The 26105-nt window shown below is 46.1% G+C and overlaps 1 protein-coding gene across 2 annotated transcripts in view; it reads right to left on the reverse strand.

The window, feature by feature from the left end:
• The window catches only part of LOC122939698 (cytochrome P450 2C29-like), a 228690-nt gene that overhangs the window by 80631 nt on the left and 121954 nt on the right, over nucleotides 1-26105 (reverse strand). For both annotated transcript variants that reach the window (XM_044295870.1, XM_044295871.1), the window contains exons 5-6: nucleotides 15409-15569; nucleotides 1103-1276 (exon numbers count right to left, since the gene is read on the reverse strand). In XM_044295870.1, the coding sequence (XP_044151805.1) occupies nucleotides 1103-1276; nucleotides 15409-15569 (335 nt within the window). The remainder of the gene's footprint in view (nucleotides 1-1102; nucleotides 1277-15408; nucleotides 15570-26105) is intronic.

Below are 26105 nucleotides of genomic sequence, written 5' to 3' on the forward strand. Positions count from 1 at the left end.
AAGTGCAGGGAGCCGGTGGTCGTGTCCCTTCACTATTATAGGGTTTTCAGGTGTCACATAGTATGAGGTACGTGGACATGCAATCCTCTACCATAAAGACGCATGGGCATAGCAGTCAGGGAGAGCTCTAGGGGTTTTATAGGGCTCACCCATATGCTCCTTAGTTTGGGATCAAGCCAGTCGGATGTTTATTTATAAGTTCCAGCTTTCTGCAACACCATCCGTGACAGCAATCACCCATAGGTTATCTAGAGTCACCAATGCATCAGCAGGCCCTCACACCTAAGGTTTTAGATGGTCAGATCAGCAGGCCCTTGCTCCAAATGTTTTTGAGGGGTCACCAGCAGGCCATCAATCATAATTTGTCAAGGGTGTGCCTGTTCCTTGTACTTTTTGGCAGCCCTTTCACTTAGTGCATAGGCTTTGTCAGTATAGGTGTCCCACTACCTGAATAATTGTACCACAGTGTGAATGAGGCCCTCCTTTATGTGATATACAGATTGTATCAAAGTGCCTCTTCCTTGCAATTTTTTTGCAGCACTTGCACTTTATATACAATTGAGTATACAGGAAAGAATGTTTCCAAACAATTTTTCCTGTAAAATAGATTTTTTTTTTTTTTGGGGGGGGGGGGGGGGGGGATTTGTGCGTATTTTTGTCAGTCTGTAAAAGTGGCGTACAACTCGGACAACATGTTCCCATCAGCGACCTGGGAGGCCAATGCATCTAGACATTGTCCCCATGGTGTTCCTGTTACTTTCTGACCTTTTCCAATGGTCCAGGCACCCTACCCTCTTCAGAGCAGGGGATGACTGGTTGTCTCCCATTGACTTCCATTATACTCGGGTGCTCGGCCGAGCACATGAATAAAGCATTTTTTTTGGCCAGAACACCCAAACACTTTGGTGCTCGATCATCACTATTTGTTATATTAGCTTCATGTGTGTGTATGGAAGGATCAGCTCAGAAACTTGCACAATTGTAAATGAAGATCTCAAATTTAATAAGGCTGTCATTTATGATTTGAGTCAAATAGGATTAAGCAAGAATTTGAGGTCATGTAGACTACATTTTCTCAGATCACCCTAAAAAATTCCCTTACCTCCTTTATCTTCATCAGGTAATGGTCCATGTAATCCCGCTGTGATTCCGGATTCAAAGTCTCTTTGTGATACTTTATATACTTGTTCACAAATGTTGCAAGAAATTTTGTTCTTTTAAGGACTTGATGTTTGATGACCGGGACCTTCAGAAGAGCTGGGACGGTATTGCAGAGCTGCAGAGAGAGGACATGAAGAAAAGATGAACATGAGGATTACATATAAGAATGAGCTGTCCAAGAAAGCAAGAAGATATAAATGGATTGCAATGTTCCGTCTTAGCCTTTGTAGACAGTGAGCGGGCCAGTACGTTCAGTGGACATGATTCCCTACAAACTGGGCAACACAGAACAACTGCAAAAAAATAAGAGATGGGGCAGTGAGGGGTTTAATGACTCCATATTTGCTGGTCTAGAGCAGAGAAGGGGCTAATCCAGGAGCCTTAAGTGTTTAGGGAAGCAAATTATGTTATTAATGTGCCCACCTTTTCTTCCCCACGTGTATCGAAAATGTGTGCACCTCATCATAGATGTCTTATAACATGAAACGGGTATGTCACATTATGTTATTCAGTTAGGATATCTTTTTTGACCTATGGATTGTCTGGGCGTCATCATTGTTTTTATTGGGAACTTGGTGTGCCTTAATATGTAGGGTTGGATCTTGGTCCCTCATAGGGTCTCTATTGTATACAGTATTTTTAACTTATTTGATGCTTAAAAAAAAACTTACTGAATAACTTTTATGAACTCGTTTTTGGAGAGAGATGGGTAAAAAAAACAGCAATACTGCCAGTGAGTTTTTACGTTATACATTTTGCGGTGTTCATTTTTCGGCATAAGTAACATGATTACTTTATTCTATGGTTCAGTACAATTGCAGCATATACAATTATTTATTTATTTTTTTACATTTTACTACTATTACACAATATAAGCCCTTTTTCTTAAAGTAGAAAATGTTTTTGCATCACTGCATCCCAAGACCCATAGTGGTTTGATTATTCTTTCTACAGAGCTGTGTGATGGCTTGATTTTTGTGAGACAACTTGTGATTTTTGAGTTTTTATTGGTATCATTTTGGGGTACATAACACTTTTTGATCACTTTGTATTAGTTTTTTGTGGCGAATAAGCAAAAAGAAGCAATTCCTTTTTTTATTGCCTTCACCATATGGGATAAATTACATGATAATTCTGTAGTACAGATCATTACGGACACGGCAGTACCAAATATGTATATGTATATATGTCCACAAGAGGACTATAATTGCCAATCTTTTGATTGCTTCTAAAATACATTGCACAATTCCTATAATGTATTTTAATGTCAGTGCTATTCTGACATTCACCAGCAGAGTGCACCAGAGCTTCTTAGGTAACACTGGAGGCAGTCCTATGGCCTACACTAGGCCTTGGCCTGCCGTCACTGGCATCGGCACCACTATGTCAGTGAGAGGTCCCGTTCTAGCCTTGCTCCTCTTGACTAGATTGCACAGCATTAAACTGATTTATAATGTTGTGTGACCCTGAGAGTCCTGGAATGTATTGTATTACACTGACAGCAATATGTCAGTGCAAGTCAGTAGATTTCAGGACTTTCAGGGTTACACAGCATTATAAATCACTTTAATGCTGTGCAATTTTGTCAAAAGGAGCAAGGCCAGAATGGAACCTCTCACCGAAATATGCTACAGGTTTATTGAATTCAATTCACTTGTGTGTCTGGCCTTAAAGGTGACTTCTGGGTATTAATGGGACCTTCTCTAGTGGAAAGTGCCTGAGCTTTAGGATACTAATTTCTAGTTAGCCAGTAAGATGTGCTATCCTTTTTGTCTGCCCATGTACTGAACATATGCCTGTTAACCAGTTCTGATATTCCACTGCCTGCCCTGACCTGTCTACCATACTCTCTGCTGTCCGAGCCTTGGATTGTTTTACAGATATGCACAAACTCTGCCTGCCCGGAACTCTGTCTGTTAACTGATTAAGAGTATTGCCTAATCCCTCGGTGCTTCAAACTGATGTCTCTGACGCCCATGGGTCAACTGCCAACAGCCTGGTGGCTCCCCAGATGCAAATAGATATTTGTACAAGGGATAAAGGGTAAGAACCAGGGGACTGCCAAGATAACGCCCTTAGTACTAGAGCAAAGACAAACTGGATAGTTGGTACAGTGGGTCCATACCCACTCCATACCCACTGCCCATTAAATTTCCTTACTTAAAGGGCTTCTATCACCCCCCTAAAGTCATTTTTTCATTTTTGTGATTTATCAATATATAGTGCTTATACCCTTTTTCGTTCAGTAGTTTCTTCAAAAACTGCACTTTTATATTATGTAAATTACCTCTCTACCAGCAAGTAGGGCGGCTACTTACCTGAACAAATATTTGAGTATTTACTCGACAAAAATACCTCTGTCCTCTGTAGTATATATATACAGTATACTCTCATCTGTAGTATATATATATATCTATACAGTATACTGTCCTCTGTAGTATATATATATATACAGTTTACTCTCCTCTGTAGTATATATCTATACAGTATACTGTCCTCTGTAGTATATATATATATATATATACAGTATACTCTCCTCTGTAGTATATATATATATGTATACTGTCCTCTGTAGTATATATCTATACAGTATACTCACCTCCGTAGTGTATATATATCTATACAGTATACTGTCCTCTGTAGTATATATACGGTACACTGTTCTTTGTAATATATATATATATATATATATATATATATATACAGTACAGACCAAAAGTTTGGACACACCTCATTCAAAGAGTTTTCTTTATTTTCATGACTATGACAATTGTAGATTCACACTGAAGGCATCAAAACTATGAATTAACACATGTGGAATTATATACATAACAAAAAAGTGCGAAACAACTGAAAATATGTCATATTCTAGGTTCTTCAAAGTAGCCACCTTTTGCTTTGATTACTGCTTTGCACACTCTTGGCATTCTCGTGATGGTGACTACATCTTCAAGAGGTAGTCACCTGAAATGGTCTTCCAACAGTCTTGAAGGAGTTCCCAGAGATGCTTAGCACTTGTTGGCCCTTTTGCCTTCACTCTGCGGCCCAGCTCACCCCAAACCATCTCGAGTGGGTTCAGGTCCGGTGACTGTGGAGGCCAGTTCATCTGGCGCACTCTCCTTCATGGTCAAATAGCCCTTACACAGCCTGGGGGTGTGTTTCGGGTCATTGTCCTGTTGAAAAATAAATGATGGTCCAACTAAACGCAAACCGGATGGAATAGCATGCCGCTGCAAGATGCTGTGGCAGCCATGCTGGTTCAGTATGCCTTCAATTTTGAATAAATACCCAACAGTGTCACCAGCAAAGCACCCCCACACCACCACACCTCCTCCTCCATGCTTCACGGTGGGAACCAGGCATGTAGAGTCCATCCGTTCACCTTTTCTGCGTCGCACAAAGACACGGTGGTTGGAACCAAAGATCTCAAATTTGGACTCATCAGACCAAAGCACAGATTTCCACTGGTCTAATGTCCATTCCTTGTCTCTTCTGCTTGTTGCCTGTCCTTAGCAGTGGTTTCCTAGCAGATATTCTACCATGAAGGCCTGATTCACACAGTCTCCTCTTAACAGTTGTTCTAGAGATGTGTCTGCTGCTAGAACTCTGGGTGGCATTGACCTGGTCTCTAATCTGAGCTGCTGTTACCCTGCGATTTCTGAGGCTGGTGACTCGGATGAACTTATCCTCCTCAGAAGAGGTGACTCTTGGTCTTCCTTTCCTGGGGCGGTCCGCATGTGAGCCAGTTTCTTTGTAGCGCTTGATGGTTTTTGTGACTGCACTTGGGGACACTTTAAAGTTTTCCCAATTTTTCGGACTGACTGACCGTCATTTCTTACAGTGATGATGGCCACTCGTTTTCTTTACTTAGCTGCTTTTTTCTTGCCATAATACAAATTCTAACAGTCTATTCAGTAGGACTATCAGCTGTGTATCCACCTGACTTCTCCACAACGCAACTGATGGTCCCAACCCCATTTATAAGGCAAGAAATCCCACTTATTACACCTGACAGGGCACACCTGTGAAGTGAAGACCATTTCAGGTGACTACCTCTTGAAGCTCAACAAGAGAATGCCAAGAGTGTGCAAAGCAGTAATCAAAGCAAAAGATGGCTACTATGAAGAACCTAGACTATGACATATTTTCAGTTGTTTCATACTTTTTTGTTATGTATATAATTCCACATGTGTTAATTCATAGTTTTGATGCCTTCAGTGGGAATCTACAATTTTCATAGTCATGAAAATAAAGAAAACTCTTTGAATGAGAAGGTGCGTCCAAACTTTTGGTCTGTACTGTATATATAAAATGAAGTATATGTGTATTTTCGTGAAAACTCAAAAACACAACCATCCATTTCTACGAAACTTGGTATACACATCCCTTGCTACCTGGAAATAATTCTTGCGGGGGTCTCAGCTCTCTAGGACGTACCATTCTCTAGATATTCCCAAACAATTTCCTGCATTAGCCAATACAAGCCTGCCAGCCTTTCACTTAAATCGTAACTGCCATACACACGGTTACATCAGCCAATATAAGCTTGCAGGTCCTACTCCAGGTTGTCATTACAACTGATCACAGTCCTGAAATATTCAGTCATATGACGTATGAAGGCACAACTACACTGCTACATGCATGGGGGAAAGGGTTGCCACCCGTATGGGAATGAGCCGAACAGTCCTGGTTTGTAATCCTGTGCCCGGGTACAAGCCTTTCTCAGACTCGGGCACAGCGATCAGCTGGGAGTAATGCGATGCTAGCCCAGGGCAGCGCTGACTTCAGACACGCCCACCCTCCCTTCCTCCCTTCTGTTTGGGTTTGGCTTTAAGAAAAGGTGGCAACCCTAATGGGGGGCAGGGGCTATTATTAAACAGACGGAAGTAGAGTTCACTGTTAGAGGGGCGGGCATTGTGGAGTTCACTGTTAAAGGATCGGGCACCATGAAGTTCAATGTTAAAGGAGTGGGCACTGTGGAGTTCACTGTTCAAGGGGCGGACACTGTTAAAAGGGTGGCCACTGTGAAAGTCACTGTTAAAGGGGTGGCCACTGTGAAAGTTACCATTAAAGAGGCAGTCACTGTTAAAGGGGTGGCCACTGTGAAAGTCACTGTTAAAGGGGCAGTCACTGTTAAAGGGACAGCCACCGTGTAAGTTACTGCTAAAAGGCTGGCCACCATGAACGTCACTGTTAAAGGGGACGTTAACGTTAAAATGGCGGCCACTGTGAAATTCACTGTTAACGGGGCAGTCAACTGTTAAATGGGCATCCACAGTGAAAGTCACTGTTAAAGGGGCAGCCACCGTAAAAGTCACTGTTAAAGGGGCAGTCACCATGGAAGCCATTTTTAAAGAGGCGGCCACGATGAAAGTCCCTGCTAAAGCGGTGGTCACTGTTAAAGGGGCGTCCACCGTGAAAGTCACTGTTAAAGGGGCGGCCACCGTGAAAGTCACTGATGAAAGGGGTGGTCACTGTTAAAGGGGCTGCAACCGGGAAAGTCACTGATAAAGGGGCGGCCACTGTGAAGGTCACTGTTAAAGGGGCGGTCACCGTTAGAGGGGTGGCCACTGTGAAAGTCACTGTTAAAGGGGTAGTCACCGTTAAAGGGGTGGCCATTGTGAAAGTCACTGTTATTTAATATAAAATTGCAATAAATAAATACCCGATCAACGCTGGAACATCAGCTAGTATATATACTGTATATATATATATATATATATATATATATACACACACACACACAGTATACTCTCCACTGTAGTATATATAAAGTATGCAGTGTGCAGAGTATACAGAGCTCACAGCCTGGGAGAAGGAACGCCCAGGAGAGAAGCTGATGTCTCCTCCCTGTTGCGAATTTAGCATCAATTACCATACAGTGCGTGGAATATACCAGGGGACAGAGCGGGCAAACGGAGTGGCGCCCAGGGATAATAGTAAGTGCAGTGAGATCCCTGGGCGCCGCTCTACACAGCCTTTTGTATTGTTCGCCTGTTGGCAAAATTCCCTAGAAACTGCCCTGTCCCAGCGCCACGTCCCCGCGCCGCCTGCTATTTCCCTACCCGTGAACTTTTCCTAGTTAAACCCTAAGCAAGCACCGCATAACAGCAGCCTGTGGAGTGCACTAACCTCGGGTCCCGGGTGGCCGCCTCTCCTGTGCCCGGGCAGCGGTTGACACTTTCTGGACTTGTTTGCACAGCTCTCCTGACAAGTTTTCTGTGTTGACGAATACTTTGTTAAAAAAGTAAGGTCTCTATATTTTTTCATATTAAAAGAATATTGAGTTTGAATCACTTTGTTTCTTACACCGTTCCCACAATCCTTATGTACAGGATTCGTAGGATTTGAGATTCGAAAGATTCAATATATTTGTGAACCTTTTCGTATTCGTATTCGAAAAAAATTGGATTCGTCCCACCTCTACTATTTTTCTACTAAGTTTTTGGGTTGTAACCTCGAACTGTTCAATCAATCATTTTTCATAGAGACAGAAGGATTTGAGCAAGTCTACATCTGCAGAAGATCTGTGCTCAGTTCTCCAAGATGTTTGGAACAATTTGCCTGCCAAGTTCCTTCAAAAACTGTGTGCAAGTGTACCTAGAATTAATGCTGTTTTGAAGGCAAAGGTCGGTCACCAAATATTGGTTTGATTAAGATTTCTGTTTTGTTCATTCACTTTGCATTTTCTTAATTGATAGAAATAAACTGAATTGAAAATAAATTATTTTTGAGAGCATTCTTACTGTGCTTCGTTTTTTGACTAAGACTTTTGTATAGTATACTGATAATTAGGGATGAGCGAATCAAAGCTGACTAAGTGGAATTTGTTCTGAATTTCAAGAAAAATTTGATTTGCACCGCCGAATTTCCTTGCGCTTCGTGGTAACGAATCAAATTTTTCCCTAAAATGGCTGCTGCACATGTGAGGACATGGAGAAAGGAACTCTGACAAGGCGGGATCACCCACAATGCCATGCATGCAGCCAATCAGCAGCCAGCCAGCCCTGTGATGTCACAGCCCTATAAATAGCGGCAGCCATCTTAGATTCTGCCATTTTCCAGTGTACTTAGTGCAGGGAGAGACATCAGCAGGCGCTAGGGACAGTGCGAGGAAAGACTTCATTGGGCTAAAAAAAAACGATCTACAAGTGCAGGTAAAGATTATTCAAGGTGTAGGGAAAAAATAGGGAGGAATCATTCCACAGTATTTCTGTAGAACAGGGTTCAGTCGGGGAGGTTACAGCCTGGGGAACAGGAACAATCCTATTACACCTTGCTGCACTGACTGGGGATCCACACTGCCATCATACAGCTCTGTAATTCCAGCAAACCGTTCTTCTTATTGGGGTGCAAGTGCCGTGTGATACCGCCATTAACAGGGGTTATTACAAGGAAATATCTCTACGTTTTGTTTACCCTTGTGCGGTGCAGTTATATGTTCTAAAGCATTTTTTGGCTGTTATTAGTGGGGGGGGGGAGAGCTTATTAGCCATTGTGTGCTGAAGTGCTAAAATTACAGCCCTTTTTGTCGTGTATTAGTGGTAAAAGTAAAATATATTTGCCTTTCAGCGGTGCAGTTATGCAATATGTTTTAAAGCCCTTTTTTGTGTGTATTAGTGTGTGGTGAAGTAAGAAAATGAAAGCCATTTTTGCGGTGGTTTAATTTCCTTTTTATATATTTATTTGATCTAACAGTATGTCAGACAGAGAAGTACCAGGCCCTGCACAGGGGAGGGAAAGAGGCCTAAATGTTTCTGGCGCAGGCACAGGTCGCAGCAGAGTAAGAGGCCGTGGCAGCAGGGGTCACAGTGAGAGGCCTGAGCTCCCGGTGTCATCTAGTGGTCGTGTCTTGACCAGCAACCCAGTGGTTCTTGAATGGTTGACTCGATCATCCATTTCGTCTCAAATGATATCAGACACCCCCAGCCAAGAGTCGGTGGGTTTGTCAGAAACAACCCTTAGTTGGCATGGCCTGGGAGCAGTCCCTGTGCCCTCATCTGTCCTCAACCGGCCTCTGTCCTTTTCTGTTCCCTCAGCCAGAGAAGTATTGTATGCTATGGGCTCATTTCCACTATACAGTGATGACGAGCTACAAGACAGTAAGCAGCTACTGCCTAGTCAAGATGTGGAGGAGACATCCGCAACTTCCTCAACTAGGTGGGCAAGTAGTGATGAGGAGAGTGGTGTGTGAGCTGGTGTTGCTATCAGTCAGGCTCTTGACCTAGAGAAGGTTGAGGAGGATATCAGTGATGTGCAGACAGTACTCGATGATGATGATGTAGCTTATCGAACTTGGATGCTGGGTGACGAAGGGGCCTCATCATCATCATCGGGAGAAGAGAGTGGCAGCTTGCTCATTAGGCAGTGGCAGAGCCAGCCAGTCGCTAGCATGGCCGGGAGTCAGCAGGGTGGCCGCAGTGGAAAGTCGGTAGCCAAAACGTAAGTCAAATGAAGGACGGCTCTGCCTCCTATTTTAGGATGGCCAGGTGCACCTATCCGATGTCGCACTCAAAGCACCAAAATAATATAGTAAGAGTAAAGATGGGCACTCTAATATCCGGAATCACCAAACAATACAAGTTTATATATTTATTCAAAATAAAATATAGTATGAATAGCACAAGCATAAAATGACTAAAATAGTCCTAAATACATTATAAACTGTAATACGACTAATCGTTGGTATAAATGAACTCTATTAGTCGCTAAAAATAAAGCTGGTATTGAGCTGCCTTTTCGGGTCCAACCTGGCTACACAATGGACCAACGACTAATGCAATAGTTGATGAAATCGAATAAATATTCAAATAGGTGTCTACAAATAATGTATAGTCCCCAAGTGATATATTTCTCATGAGCAAAAAAGAGACCGATGTGAAATAAAATGTAGCAAATGTTCCAAGTGAGAATTAATCCAAACAAATCCAAGGAGAAAAAATATAAAAGTGAAAATATACAAAGTTTGCAAAAATATTTGTGAGCACTTCTTAATCGTGTAAAGAATCCAAATAGAATATAGTGTTGCTGTGTTTAGGTAGGTGATAGTCAATCGCTACTTAGAGTGCATAGACTGCCTGTATTCAAGGGCTTTATAGTAGCAGCTCCACAACTGTAGCTGGTCCCTCCGGGTAAAAAGTTTTTTACTCCGGTAATATGGTTTCAATTATTTGAGTCAGTGTTGTACACTCTCCACATTCGACCCGAGGTGAAGGTATATGCAGTAAGTGATTACCAATCGTTGCTATTTGTAGGGGTACTCACACTTAGTGCTGCTCTCCGGTCTGTAGCGTGGCTGCACAGAGGGCTTACCTCGTGTGTGAAGTAAGGAGGTACCTTGCTGGTATATCTGGGCTGTATGGTCCGCTTTCGCTGTTATCCGCGTGTATCCAGAGCCGACCGCAGTTCACAGGTCTCACTCTGTTCAGATCGTAGGCACAGTCTGGACTTGTCTGCGATGGGCGTTTCTCACTCCTCCATGCAGTTGATTTAATTATTCCAGCTGGCTTCTGTTGTCCGTGGGTTACCAGGCTATGGCCAGTAGACCTGGTATCAGTTTGTTTAATGGAAGCGCTTTTTCTAGATAGCAATAAAATCTAGTTTTGCCGGTTAGCTGCCAGGGTCAGTTTCCTATTCGTCCACGCCAGACGCGTTTCGAAGGTTGGGCTACCTTCTTCCTCAGTGGCTTTAGGTCGGTAGCCAAAACGTGCCCGGGGTAGACCACCCACTTCACAGGAGCCTACCTGCTGAGAAGTAGCGGTGCACAGGTTCACATAGGCAGCGGCGGTAGCATTCAGTCAGTGCATAGTGTTGGGGGTAAAATCACCTACTCGACAGTGTTGCAGTTTTTTGTTAAGCCTCCAGAGGAGGTGAACGTGGCCTTATGTAGAATCTGTGGGCAGAAGGTGAAACATGGCCAGGGTGCTAATGTTAGCACTACAGCCCTATGTAAACATATGCAGCATCGCCATAAAATGGCCTTGGAGAACCGTGGCTCCAATATTGTGGTCCAGCTTGTCGCAGCAACCACTGTGTCACCCAGTGGCATGCACCCGATTTTAGGCAGTCAAGGCTCCACCACCTCAGCCGAAGGTCCTTCCCATCATCTGCTGGTCCTGATGCTCCTGCTCCTCGCCCTCCTACTCTTCGTCACTCATTCCATCAGCAATCGATTACCGAAGCGATTGCCAAGAGACAGCAGTATGTGTGCACTCATTCAAAAGTGCAGAATTTGAACCTGCTCCTGTCCAAGTTGCTGTTGCTGCAGTCCCTTCCTTTCCAAGTGGTGGACTTGTGCCGAGCCGAGATGGAGAGTCCCAAGCCGTTATTTCTTTGCCAAAAATGCAGTACCAGCCCTGCACACACATGAAGAACAGAAGGTGTGCTAGTCCTTGAGCCTGTTAGTGTCTGCCAAAGTGCACAGCAGTGCCATTGTGTGGCTCTGTAACTACAGTCAGGGACAATGCATGTACTTTATGGCCCACTGGGTGAATGTGGTACCTGCACAGCCACACCAGCAACTTGGCCAGGTGACGCCGCTTTCCCCTCCACGTTGCCACACCGTTGCTCCTCCGACAATGTCCTCCTCTGCCTCCTCATCCTCCACTGCAGGGACAATTCACAGTACTCCTCCAGCATACCACATGTTCAGAGCACGGCAGTGTCAGGCTGTTCTGCAGCTCGTTTGCCTGGGCGAATGGAGTCATACAGGGGAGGAACTGCTCCATGTCCTTCATCAAGAGATCGAATCCTGGCTTTCTCAGCGACAACTTAAAATCAGAACCATGGTGACCGACAACTGGAAGGCATGGCACATGTGTTCAATCTGGTTCTCAAGCGGTTCCTGAGGTCATTCACCCATCTGCAAGACATCCTAAAAATGGGCAGTAAACTTTGCATGCACTTTAGCCACCTGTAAACAGCAAAGCAAACCCTCCTTGAGCTGTAGCGGCAGAACGGCATCCCCCTAGGCTAATATGCAACGTTTCCACCCGTTGGAAATCCACCCTCCATCTGTTTGATCGACTGTGCGAACAGAGAAAGGCCATAAATGATAATACAAGTGGACAGGAGTACTACCCTGTGTAACTTCAATGTCAGCCAATGGCAGCTCATGCGTGACACCTGCCATTTGCTCACGCCCTTTGAAGAGGCCACGTTATTTGTCAGTCACCAGGACTATAGGATGAATAATGTAATTCCACTGCTTCATGTCCTGGAACAGATGCTGGTAAATCTGGCTGGTCAGGGTACTGGAGACGTGGCACCTAGATCTCATGGCCACATAAGCCCTGTGGGGGCTGAAGTGAAGGAGGAGGTGGACATTGGAGCACAAGCAATGTTTACCGGAATGGGTGGTTTATCTACACATGTGACAGGAGAGGAAGAGCAGGCAGAGGAGCTAGAGGACAATGAGAAAGATGAGGCAGAGGACCCAGACACGTCGTGGCAGTATGCAGTAGAGATGGAGGCAGGGAGTCCCTCCGAGTCACTTGTGCAAATGGCCCAATACATGCTCTCTTGCTTAGTGACAGCAGAATTGTCACCATTCGGCAGAAGGATGACTTCTGGCTCTCCACCTTGTTGGACCCTCGCTACCGGTCCAAAACTGGGGCCTTTTTTACAGCTGCTGAGAGGGAGGACAAACTGAACTACTATAGATACATCATGTTCTGCCCAGCAGAGTTAGGGAAAATGATTTCAGATCACATCTGCCTTAGTTTTGGTATTCCTGTAGTGATTCATATAGTTATTGCACCATCTGGCAGTGTTAAATTGTATTGCACTGTTTTTCTTGTTAGAAAGACTGCTGCATTGTGGGTGGTGCAAAGCATTGTGGGAGTGCAAAGCATCCTGGGAAAGAGAAGTCTCCAGGACACAGTACAGAGCTGTCCTAGGCATGTCTCCTTCTCAAACTCCACCATCCTTGTAAAATAATATCTGGTAAGAGATCTACCTTTGTTTCAGAGATATCATGTTATGCAGAGCTGTTCAGTTAGTTATAACTGTTATTCAGGGAGTTGTTATTACTGTTAGCTAGCCATGCAATCTTTAGTACAGGCAGCCATTTTACCATGTGCTTCAGTGTTAATTTAATGTTATAGTACATGCTATCTTTACTTTATACTTATACTTGCTATTTGTATTCTTGTAGTTTTACCAATCAAATGTACAATCTCTCACTCACGTGCATCGTGCAGAGAGTACAACTTGTCAGCCAACAAACAAGTTAGACTACAAAGAACATTCCTCTTATTTCTAAGACAGGAGTGGTTTAAGCTGAATGTCAGACTGCACACTGTGTGAATGTATATGAAGACAGAACACATCCTATGTAGTCAGTTGGCAGCTGCCTATGTGTGCCATCACCCATCCTCACCAAGGTCTGACTGGGGGGCCCTCTGCTCTCACGTTCCACTGCCATGGCTGATGGAGAGGGGAGGTGGGGCAGGAGCATTACCAGCTCCATCAGCAGCAACTTAAGTCTAGAGTCGCTGATGAGCAGTTTTCTTCACCCGCCTATTGAAGAAACTACTCACCAGCAACAACAGGTAGACATAGAGCAGAACATGAACCAGCAGGTTGGGGCATACTTTGGGTGCACCCTGCCACCCCACATCAAAGATCCTCTGGACTACTTGGCAGCCAAACTGTATTTGTGGCCGTAACTGGCCAAGTTTGCCCTGGACAAGCTTTCCTGGCTTCAGAATGGCTGTTATGGCATCAGAGCGTCTGTTTAGTGTGGCGGGGGCGATAGTTACCCCAAGGAGAACTCGCCTGTCCACCCAAAATGTAGAGAAACTGACCTCTGTCAAAATGAATCAGGTGTGGATCAGCCAATGGCTGATGCATCAGACTAGATCATCCATGGTGCCACACCAACACTTTGGCAAAAGAGACCGGTTTCTTCTGGCTACCTGCCTCAGCTACTATTCTGATTCTGTTACCTGTCTGATACCACACATTTGATGCCCAGTGCTCCTTCTTTCACCCACCATCTTAAGCAATCAGGTACCTCTACACTCTATCACCTTGCCACTCTGTGGCCTCCTGATGCTGCTGCCATCTCCAAACCATGTCACTTTGCCACTCTGTGGTCTCCTCATGCTGATGCCACCTCCACACTATGTCACCTTGCCACTCTGTGGTCTTCTGATGCTGCTGTCACCTCCACACTGTTATTGTGCCACTCTGTGGCCTCCTGATGCTGCCGCCACCTCCAGACTGTATCATTGGGCCACTCTATGGTCTCCTCATGCTGCTTTCACCCCAGCACTATGTCTGTCATAAGGCCACTCTGTGGACTTCTCATGCTGTTTCCACCCTCCCCACTTCATGACTGGGCCACTATTTAGCCTTTTTGGCTTGGCTGACATCATCATTTATTTGACCCTTCTTCTGATCTGTCAGAAGGAAGGAAAAATGAGATGCACAACGGATCCTGTCTGTGTAGAAGCTGTAAGGCCTGTTTGGTCCCATCAGAATTGGCTTGTGATTTGGTAGCCAAAAGCAGGAGTGGGTACAAAACACAGAAGACATGCAAATATTCCATTCACATGTCATCTCTGTTTTGGATCCACTCCTGTTTTTTGGCATTAGCAATACCGATGGATTACTAACCAAATGCTGACCAAGTGAAGGCGTATGCTCAACAGACAGGATCCGTTTTATGTGGGTTATTGTTCTGACAGATCAGAGGAAGGGCAAAATAATCAGTGACATCATCACACACTTACTGCTGACACCTTCTCCACTCTGTCGGGGGCTCTACTTGTATAAGTGTTTAATAGAACAGGTTCTGTAGACATCGATGTGGAATCAGCTGACGACGGGGTAAAAGGAGTGCGCTTCTTCTTGGCGCTAACATCGACCTGTAAGGCCTGTGAGTTCACACTTGAGTTATTTGGTCAGTTTTGGCCTCGTAACTGCCCAAATAAGTGAAGTGTGCAGTGATTCTAAGAGCGACGCCTGTCATCTGCATGTCATACTGACTCACATTATTGTTTCACTTCCACAGCAGACTCCCTATGAGTGCTACTGCAAGGCACAGTGTTCTACACCGCTATAAAGTCTCTCTGCAGACAGGAAATAGCAGTTTTTTAACGCGATTTGCCGCAAATAAATTCGGATCAAAGCAAATAAAATAAAAATAATTTGGCAAATCGATTTTTTTTTTAAATGTGCTCATCTCTACTGATAATCTGGTGGAAATGACAACAAAAGATGCATAATATAATGATAGACAACCGTGCTTAGTGGAGATTTGATCGCTGTAATAAATGTGGATGTATATGTAAGAAGTTCCTGCAGCTTCTCATCCTTGTAATCAAAATGCTCCCCAAATAGTACAGAACTAATGATGTTTCCCAAAGCACAGGCCAGGAACATTCTTGGGTTGAATGGTTTCCCTGCAGAAAACAAGAAAAAGAAAATGCCATGATGTCATAACCTCTAGTCATTGAATCACCATTAGTCTTTGCTGCAGCTCATACATTTTTATTATGATTGTGTAAGCAAATCAGGCATAGGGAAAATACCCAACAAGATGTGCCGTATTTGTGGAGATCTTAACTCTCATCCCCAGCCTGCTGTGCCTGCTGTTCTGTTTTGTCTTCCTTGCTCCCTTCAGTGGTCTTCATGTCCCCATGAAATAAACTTGTGGCTGGATGGTATCAGCCAAGGTGGTTGCTGTCTGCTGTGCATGGTAGAATCTTCACCCTATTCAGTTCCAGACATTCTCAATGAGGGAGAGATATAGCGATCAAGCCGGCTAGGGTTGCTGCTGGACAGTGATGGCCAGTTCGCAGTGTTCGCCGACGAACACATGCGATCTGCCATCTTCACTCCCAAGACCGGCGATGCAGAGGTAAGTCCTTACCTGTGCCTGCACCGCGAGCCGCTCTGAAACACATGCGGTCACCGGGAGCAGGCAGTTCCGAGAACAGCCTTCATCGGGCTGTTCTTGGAACTGCCTGCTCCCGGTGACCACATGTGTTTCAGAGCGGCTCGCGGTGCAGGCACAGGTAAGGACTTACCTCTGCATCGCCGGACTTGGGAGTGAAGATGGCAGATCGCATGTGTTCGTCGGCGAACACTGCAAACTGGCCATCACTGCTGCTGGACACCTTGAAGAGCATGTTGTGTAGCTAAATGTGTGGGATGGTATCTTGATGGAACACCACCTCACCTACTGTAACTGAGTCAAAAAAGGAAACAGGACTGGGGGCGGAGCCTGGCCGCTGGCATGGATGGCTGTGTGAAAGAGCTGCTCCTCCACGTCCTAACATCTACAGCCTTATAAACAGCAGTGACCAGACCAGAAATGGTCAAATACGGCCGAGATAGGGGACTAGACCCCCCAGATACTCCCTGATCCCACAAAGGACAGCAAGACATGCAAAAGTTCCTTAAACAGAGAAGCTCTCACTCGCTGGGAGCAGGTGCCATGAAAGAGGCGGAAGCCGAAGACTCAGAGGAGGACAGTGAGCGCTGCGGCACAACTGAAGAACAAGACCCGGCACCGGTGTCCAAGTCTTTCCTCACCAAAGTGCTCAGCCAAGCGCTGGACAAAGCCCTCAGACCGGTCCTGACCGAACTGGCAGACATTAAAACTGAGATCTCCCAAGTGGGGTACAGAGTTGAGGCACTGGAACAAGCGACGCAAGACCTGAGATCGCATGCCACTGGGGTGGCTGAAGTGCCTTAGCGGACACGCTGAAGAGCTTAACAGAGCCTTCTCACTGCTAGAGGACCAGGAAACCCACAGCAGACGGCACAACATTCATATAAAAGGCCTTCCCGAGTATTGGGTGGCTGAATCGCTACGAAAAGTAGCCATGGAAATATTTGCAGACCTATTAGACCCTGATTCAACTGTGACAATCACTATAGAGCGCATACACAGGGCATTAAGACCCCAGCCAAAACCTAATGACAGGCCGAGAGACATGGTTTGCGGCCTACTGTCCTTTGTAGACACGGCGCGGGCCTTGGAAGCAGCTCGTACTAAAGGTCGGATTATATACGGAGATGCAGATATCGCCCTTTACCAGGACATTGCTCCATTAATGCTGGCAAAAAGGCGCATACTGAAGCCCTTACTAGATTCATTGCGAGCGAAAAAAATCCCATATACTTGGATGTACCCGTTTGGACTCTCAATAAATAAGAATGGGAAACGCATCGCAATACATACACCGGATGATCTGGATAAAGCGTGGGAGCACATTGGTATCCAACCCATCGACATACCTACATGGTGAACTACCCGAAGGCACTCCCGAAGCTGCCACAGCTAGATCCCTGGAGAAGAGTCCAACTCACCAAGGCCGGCAAAGCGACCAAGCACCTGATGGGATCCATAGATCTCCCACCCTGAGGACTTCCACGCCAAGCTCAACGGATCCTGTCTGTGTAGCAGCTGTAAGGCCTGTTTGGTCCCATCAGAATTGGCTTGTGATTTGGTAGCCAAAAGCAGGAGTGGGTACAAAACACAGAAGACATGCAAATATTCCATTCACGTGTCTTCTCTGTTTTGGATCCACTCCTGTTTTTTTGGCATTAGCAATACCGATGGATTACTGACCAAATGCTGACCGAGTGAAGGCGTATGCTCAACAGACAGGATCCGTTTTATGTGGGTTATTGTTCTGACAGATCAGAGGAAGGGCAAAATAATCAGTGACATCATCACACACTTACTGCTGACACCTTCTCCACTCTGTCGGGGGCTCTACTTGTATAAGCGTTTAATAGAACAGGTTTTGTAGACATCTATGTGGAATCAGCTGATGACGGTGTAAAAGGAGTGCGCTTCTTCTTGGCGCTGACATCGACCTGTAAGGCTGAGTTCACACTTGAGCTATCATGATAGAACTACCGCCGGAGCCCTCCCATTGATGGGGAAATAGGAGGGCTCCGGCGGTAGTTCTATCATGATAGATAGTCCCTACACTTTGGTACATATATCGTACACTTTATATTGCATATATTACACAAAAAGGAATATCCTGTCCCTTGATCACAAGTTCTGGGTCCTGCGACCAAACCGCTGTATACCCCTGGGGCTTAGGATAGTCACTGGTTCCAATAAATGTCCCGGTACACTTCGTACCCTGTTTGCTGTTGTTCTAAGTTAAGGATCATTTGATGAATGTTCTTAACCCTTGTTTACCTGACAGTCCACATGCATGCAGTCAAAGTAAGAATGTGCTCCTGTCAATTACATTTAGTACCTCCTGAAGGATCGCAGTTAGGGTACCTGATAAGCTCTGTGTTTTGTCTAACTTCATGTACCCAACATGCTTAATATGTCTAGTGGGCCTAATGTATTTAGCTTGCCTAATGTACTCAGTGTAACAGATGTGCCCAGCATAGGTACACTTAATGCAAATATGTATGAAGATCAGATATAAGTATGCACATTGTTAATGTTATTGCTCTCCTCCTACCTGAAAGCCTTGACTTGAGGGGCCATTCAAGATCTGTCCTAATTTAATGTATTCAGCACACCTGCATATAACAAATGTAAGCCTAGGTTTACCCCCATCCCTTCCCCCCTGTTTTCACCTCCTGTTCACCGGACAGTCTGCATCCATGCAGTCATAAGAAAGGAGTACTCCTGTTAACTACACTCAGTGTGGAGAGCACCCGACAGGGTAAGGAGCGTGATGAGGGACTGTTGGTCCCCCTTCCCCCTCCCCCCCTTTTTTTACCCTGGTTCAGGGTTTAAGGGGTTATAGAATAGGCCCCTGTTAGTGGTTAGGAGGGAGATTAGAAGGGGTTAAAAGGAGTAGAAGGTGGAGGGTGGAGTAAGGAAGGAGGGGGAGAGTCGGGGGGAGGAGGAGTATGGGTGGGCATATATAGGGGAGGTCAGTGTTAGGGACTTCCTCTTGCCAGGGTAAGCCGAGTTGGTGAGTACTTACAGCTGGCTGGTCCCTTACAAGATGTCCGTGGGCGATGATGCGCTGGCTTTGTCTGGCTTTGCTTGATGACGGCGCAACGGCCTCCTTCCTTTCCAGGGACGAGGCCACTGGCGTTGGGGCCTCAACGGCTCAGGGGCCAGTGGCCGTCAGACACCCGGGGGCATGCTGGTTGTACAACGAAGGGCATTGCAAGTATGCTGGGTTGTGCAGTCATCCTGAGGGTAGGTGTCCTAGACCCCAGGGAAGAGGTTTTAAAAACCCTGCCACCCTTGAACAGAAGGACGCCGGTCAGCGTGGAAAGGATGGCTCCTTGGTTAGACCGGTACCCCAATAAGGGGTCGGCTGACATTTTGCGGAAGGGTTTTTCGGACGTTTTTTTCATACCGTTTGTTCTCAATAGGTCCTTGGTTTTTGCGGACAATCTTAAATCAGGTAGGGATCACCCGGAGGCTCTCAGGGAGAAACTGCAGAGAGAGGTGGCAGCGGGAAGGATTATGGGTCCTTTTGTTCATCCCCTTTTTCCAATTTGAGGGTTTCTCAGTGGGGTGTCGTACCCAAGAAGGAACCGGGAAAATTTTGCCTGATAAATTACTTGTCTCATCCGAAGGGTTCATCAGTGAATGATGCGATCCTTCAGGAGGAGTCATCGGTGTCATACGTTTCGTTTGACCGGGCGGTGGCGCTAGTTAGAGAAGCGGGGAAAGGGGCTCTATTGGCCAAATCATATGTGGAGTCGGCTTTTAGGCTCTTGCCTATTCACCCGGATTGTTTTCATTTGCTTGGGGGTTGTTTTAAGGGTTTTTTCTATTACGATACCTGTTTGCCCATGGGTTGCTCTATATCGTGCCATTATTTCGAACTGTTCAGCTCGTTCTTGGAGTGGGTTGTACGTTTTGAATCAGGTTGGTCATCGGTGACCATTATCTCGATGACTTCTTGTTCATGGCGCCAGGTGGAGATGGGATCTGCCAGGCTCTTTTGTCCTCCTTTTTGGCTTAGATGGAGCGATTTGGGGTTCCCATTTCGGCAGAAAAGACAGAGGGTCCGGTGACGCGGTTGTCTTTTTTGGGTATCAAAATAGATACAGTGGACATGGTCTTTCGTTTGCCACAGGACAAGCTGGATGGTCTCAAGGCTTTGATTGATGGGTTTCTGGTGGTGCGGAAGGTGACCCTTAAGCAACTGCAGTCTCTCTTGGGTTTGTTGTGTTTTGCTTGCCGGGTGATGCCTATGGGGCGGGTCTTCTCGTGGCGTTTGTCGTTGGCGAAGCGGGGGTGGCATTCCTCTCATCATCGCATCCGTCTGACTAAGTCGCTCAAGGCTGATTTAAAGGTGTGGCGTGAGTTTTTGTGTTCATACAATGGCCATACGTGTTATATTTCTCGGGAAATATCTAGTTGTGAATTAGAGTTGTGGTCGGATGCAGCTGGTTTTTGTGGTTTCGGTACGGTACTAGGTAAGGAATAGTGTGCTTCCCCTTGGCCGGAAGAGTAGAAAGCTCTGGGTTTGATGAGTAACCTAACGTTGTTGGAGCTGTTCCCTATTGTAGTTGCAGTGGAGATTTGGGGGGATAGATTAGAAAATCGTCACGTTTGTTTTTGGTCAGATAACTTTGGCACAGTTCAGTGTATTAACAGGTTGTCCTCTTCGTCATTGCCGATCCTAGCGTTGCTTCGGAATTTGGTCCTGCGATGCTTGGAACGCAATATTTATTTTAGGGCCCGCCACATTCCAGGGGTGGATAACAGGATTGCTGATGCTCTCTCTCGTTTTCATTGGCAGGTTTTTTGGGACCTTCTTCCGGAGGCGGAGCTGGATGGAATGGCGTGCCCGGGTTTCCTGTGGTATATAGTCGACAACAATTGATGATGCTGTTCAGCTCTTTGGTGGCTCCGGCCACGTGGCAGGCGCATGGTAAGGCCTGGGCTGAGTGGATGCCGGTAAGGGGTAATAGGGATGTTGCGACACGGGATGATTTGCGTTTGGAGGTCACGGTGGAATGGATGCTAAGGCTGCGTGGGCAAGGGGTTTCTGCTCCGGTTGCGCGGCGTAAATTGGCGGGGGTGGGATTTTATTTTAAATTGTGTGGGTGGCCAGATGTCACTAAAAATTTCTTGGTCCGCCAGGCTATGAAGGGGTGGCAAAAAGAATATGTGGTGCGTGACAGTAGGTGTCCGATTTCGTTTATTTCGCTGGGCAGATTGGTGGAAGTGTGTCAGGTTGTGTGTTCATCGGTGTTCGAGCAGGCTTTAGTTTTAGCAATGCTTTTTTCGCGGCCCTACGGGTGGGGGAGTTGGTAGCGCCTTCAAGCTCAAGACAGGGTGGTTTGTTGGTGTCGGATGTGATTCTCAGTAATAATGTGCTCTGGGTTCGGATTCGTCGCTCAAAAACCGATCAGTTTGGTAATGGGGTGTGGATACCTATTCACCTGGTTCTGGGTGTGTCTTGCCCTATAAGATTGGTATCGGTTTGCCAGGCGGTGGGGATCAGTGGTGGGAATTTTTTTGCGCATGCCGACGGGTCCCCTATGACAAAATTTCAGTTTTCCTCCGTTTTGCGTAAATGTTTGGTGCATTTGGTGTTAGATCCGCGGGAATTCGGCACCCACTCCTTTAGAATAGGCGCGGTGACTAGGGCAGGGTTGTCGGAAGTGGACGTCATGCGGATTGGTAGTTGGAGGTTGGCCTGCTTTGCGCGGTACATGCGTAACAGACTTGTTGGTGTTTTTACTAATTCTGTTTCTTTTCAGGGGTCGTTCGTCCGGTTATCTGGCTGGTTGGACATTCCTACATCTTCTGGGCAGTGCAGAGGGCTGAATGCAGGCCTGGAGGTCGCAGCCTGAGATTCAGGGAAGTTGAGGTGTACTGGAGGGGTCTTCGGGGGCTTAGATGGTCCCAGGTGTTGCCGGAGGTGGTAGAGATTGGGCGTAGATCGGTGGGATCAGTGATACTGGTCTTACATGCTGGAGGGAATGACCTGTGTTCCCAGAGGATGTTGGAGTTGATGGCGTTGATGAGGTCTGATTTGGAGCGCTTCCCTGCCTTCTTCCCAGAATTGGTTATAGTATGGTCAGATGTAGTGCCAAGGGTAGTTTGGCATGGCGCCAGGGACGGGGAGGCTATGGAAAAGTGCAGAAGGACATTGAATGCTCGAATGTCCCGCTTTGTCCGTTCTAAAGGAGGGGTTGTTGTTCGGCACTGGCAGTTAGAGGGCGATAATAGATCTTTGATGAGGCAGACGGTGTGCACCTCACAGAGATTGGACTGGATATATTTTGGTCTGGTTTGCAGGACGGAATCGAACAGGCTTTCAGTTTGCTGGGTGGTGGTCGGAGTCATGTATAAGATATGGTCCTCCTCCGTGGCAGCATTTGAAAGGAAAGTTCATGGTGAAGAGTGATTGGCGTACGTACACCCTGGGGGAACCCAGGGTGGTATACCGCATCGGAGGAATGGATCGTGGAGGAGGTGGTGTTTTGATGCCGTTTTATTAAAGAAAAAATTGCTGTGGCCGATCATCACCCAGTAAAGGATTGGTTTTGATAAAATAAGTTGTTGGAGTCTTTTTTGGTTGAGTTTAAAGGGGCCAGGAGGGGTTCCTCCCCCTCCCTTTCCTCTTCCCTCCCCATCCCTCGCTTAGTACCAGCAGTTTTTTCATGTCTCTTAGCTTAAAGGAACACTGACAGGCCCAATAACCATAATTAGCTATATACAGGTCCTTTTAAAAAAATTAGCATATTGTGATAAAGTTCATTATTTTCTGTAATGTACTGATAAACATTAGACTTTCATATATTTTAGATTCATTACACACAACTGGAGTAGTTCAAGCCTTTTATTGTTTTAATATTGATGATTTTGGCATACAGCTCATGAAAACCCAAATTTCCTATCTCAAAAAATTAGCATATTTCATCCGACCAATAAAAGAAAAGTGTTTTTAATACAAAAAAAGTCAACCTTCAAATAATGATGTTCAGTTATGCACTCAATACTTGGTCGGGAATCTTTTTGCAGAAATGACTGCTTCAATGCGGCGTGGTATGGAGGCAATCAGCCTGTGGCACTGCTGAGGTGTTATGGAGGCCCAGGAGGCTTCAATGCGGTGTGGCATGGAGGCCATCAGCCTGTGGCACTGCTGAGGTGTTATGGAGGCCCAGGATGCTTCAATGCGGCGTGGCATGGAGGCAATCAGCCTGTGGCACTGCTGGGGTGTTATGGAGGCCCAGGATGCTTCAATGCGGCGTGGCATGGAGGCAATCAGCCTGTGGCACTGCTGAGGTGTTATGGAGGCCCAGGATGCTTCGATAGCGGCCTTAAGCTCATCCAGAGTGTTGGGTCTTGCGTCTCTCAACTTTCTCTTCCCAATATCCCACCGATTCTCTATGGGGTTCAGGTCAGGAGAGTTGGCAGGCCAATTGAGCACAGTAATACCATGGTCAGTAAACCATTTACCAGTGGTTTTGGCGCTGTGAGCAGGTGCCAGGTCATGCTGAAAAATGAAATCTTCATCTCCATAAAGCTTTTCAGCAGATGGAAGCATGAAGTGTTCCAAAATCTCCTGATAGCGGCTGCATTGACCCTGCCCTTGATAAAACACAGTGGACCGAGGGGCGGAGCCTGGACGCCGAGGTGGATGGCAGCGTGAAGCTTCAGCTCCTCCACACTTAGGCACAAGAAGGCTAGTACAGAAAAAGAACCTGACCAAAAATTGTGAAATATGGTAGAGACAGAGGCGCTGAACCTACTGACACACCGAAGTCGCATAAAGGACAGCAGGAGATGCGAAGATTCTTTAGCAAGAAAGCGGCACACTCACCAGGCTTGAGTGCTAAGATGGCGGCGGCTGCAGCGCGGGCTGAGGAAGAGGAAGAATCGGAAGTGGAAAGCACCAGAGAAGAAGATACTGAAACACAGGACAGCTCTCTGGTATCTAAAACCTTCTTAACTAAGGTACTGGGGCAGGCACTTGAGAGAGCTATAAAACCTGTCCTCAACGAATTGTCGGACATTAAATCAGACCTAAAACAAATCAGCCACAGGGTGGAATCTTTAGAAACAACAGCCCATGATGTAGTGGCGCACTCAGCGGGCTTGGCAGGACATATAGAGCTTCACACAGCTGAGCTGAATAGAGCCATGACTTTACTTGAGGACCAGGAGAACCGCAGCAGGAGGCGGAATGTCCGCATAAAGGGCCTGCCAGAGTCCTGGGCGAACGGGGCACTGCGCAAGGTAACAATGGAGATCTTCTCCGACTTAGTCGGGCAGGAGGCGGCTGCGTCCATAGTAATTGAGCGTGTGCATAGAGCGCTTAAACCAGCTCCAAAGCCCTCTGAGAGACCTACAGACGTTGTCTGCGGTATCTTATCGTTTGTAGACACAGCGCGCATTTTAGCTGTGGCCAGAGAACGAGAGCGGATTTTATATGAAGGGGCAGAAATAGCTCTGTTTCAGGACATTGCACCCTCCACTTTATCAAAACGCCGCATCATGAAACCGTTGCTGGACGTTTTGAGAAACCAAAAGATACCCTAATCCTGGCTGTACCCATTTGGAATCTCCATCCTCAAAAATGGTAAAAGGATAGCAATCCATACACCGGAGGACTTAAATAAAGCGTGGTCGGTCCTGGGAATTCAACCTATAGAGGTCCCTACCTGGATGCCTATAGTTCATCCAACCTCGCTTCCACATCTACCGAAAATGGAGGCCTGGAAGAAGATCCCTATCTCCAAAACAAGCAAGGCACTGAGAAGCATGAGTCGTCCATCTTCACCTCCGCCGTGACTAACCAGAGTATCAGGCGAATCTACAGATCACTAGTTAGAAGGGTCCATTCAACCACATTTAACCCTCCTGTCTTGTCTAGTATAGGGTAGGGGTGTGACAAAGGGCCCTAAGTTTTAAATAAGTTAACAAATGGCAATTAGTCATGAAGCATTGGAGTAAATAAAAAAAAAAAAAAAAAAAAAAAAAAAAAAGAGGGAGATTTATGAGGCAGACATGCGTCTGCAGCTTAGGAAATTGAAGATCCAATTGCATTCCCCCCCCCCCTTCCCTTTGCCTCCCATACCCTCCCCCCCTCCCCCCGTCCTCTTTTTTCCATAAACTTCCTCCCTCTCAACCCCCTATACCCCTTCCCTTTAGAAACCCTCTGGTTTATAGCACACTAGCTTCTCAGGGTTCCTGAGTGTCTTACAGGATAGCAATGCTTCAATGTATTATGATGTAATTGCAGAGTTTTGTGGAAATGTTCATTTTCTGCTAACATGTTCTCTACGGTTCAGGTTAATTCAGAATGTTTAATATTTGCACTGGCCTTCAGCCTGAGGTAGGCGGGTAGGCTATAAGGTAATTACACATACCCCTACTTACCGCCCTAATACGGGTAACAACACGACACAGTATATGTCGATATCTGGGACTCCGGCAACAGGCCTTTGTCCTCTCTTGAGTCACAGATATTGGGGAGAGTCTGCAGGGATTGACTGACTCTATCCTAATACCTAGTATACTACGTGCATAGGGGTTTAGTGTATCTTGATAGACATAGTTGAGTCTATCGAAGCTGGTTGTGTAAGTACGCTAAAATACTCTTGTGATGAATACCACCCCTCGTGTCCGCTGACGTCAACCACGTCGAGCTCACGAGACCTGGTATGATCACGGGGTTTACCAAAAACGTGAAGTTACGCCCTCCAGAGGAGCACGTAAGGTCAGGCTGGTATAGTTTACACACACACCTCCTGTCCACGCGGGCACAGAGAGGCAACAAGCTGGAAGGGCCTTTTCACTGCCGCAGTGAAAACAGCCCACACTCAGCCCGGGTAACTGCCACCAGTTTCTCGTTTGATATAAGCCCGGTCCGCTAACGGGATTATATAGGGTCAGAAACCAACCCGCGGTAGCTTATAACTAGGCCAAAACACGGACGTGGGGATTCGTGATCGAGATACAAGATAGCACAAGATTAAATTATAGATTTAATCGCTATAAGAGCACACTAGATATAACACAC

The sequence above is a fragment of the Bufo gargarizans genome, chromosome 5 (assembly GCF_014858855.1).
Source record: "Bufo gargarizans isolate SCDJY-AF-19 chromosome 5, ASM1485885v1, whole genome shotgun sequence".
In the NCBI taxonomy this organism is placed as follows: domain Eukaryota; kingdom Metazoa; phylum Chordata; class Amphibia; order Anura; family Bufonidae; genus Bufo; species Bufo gargarizans.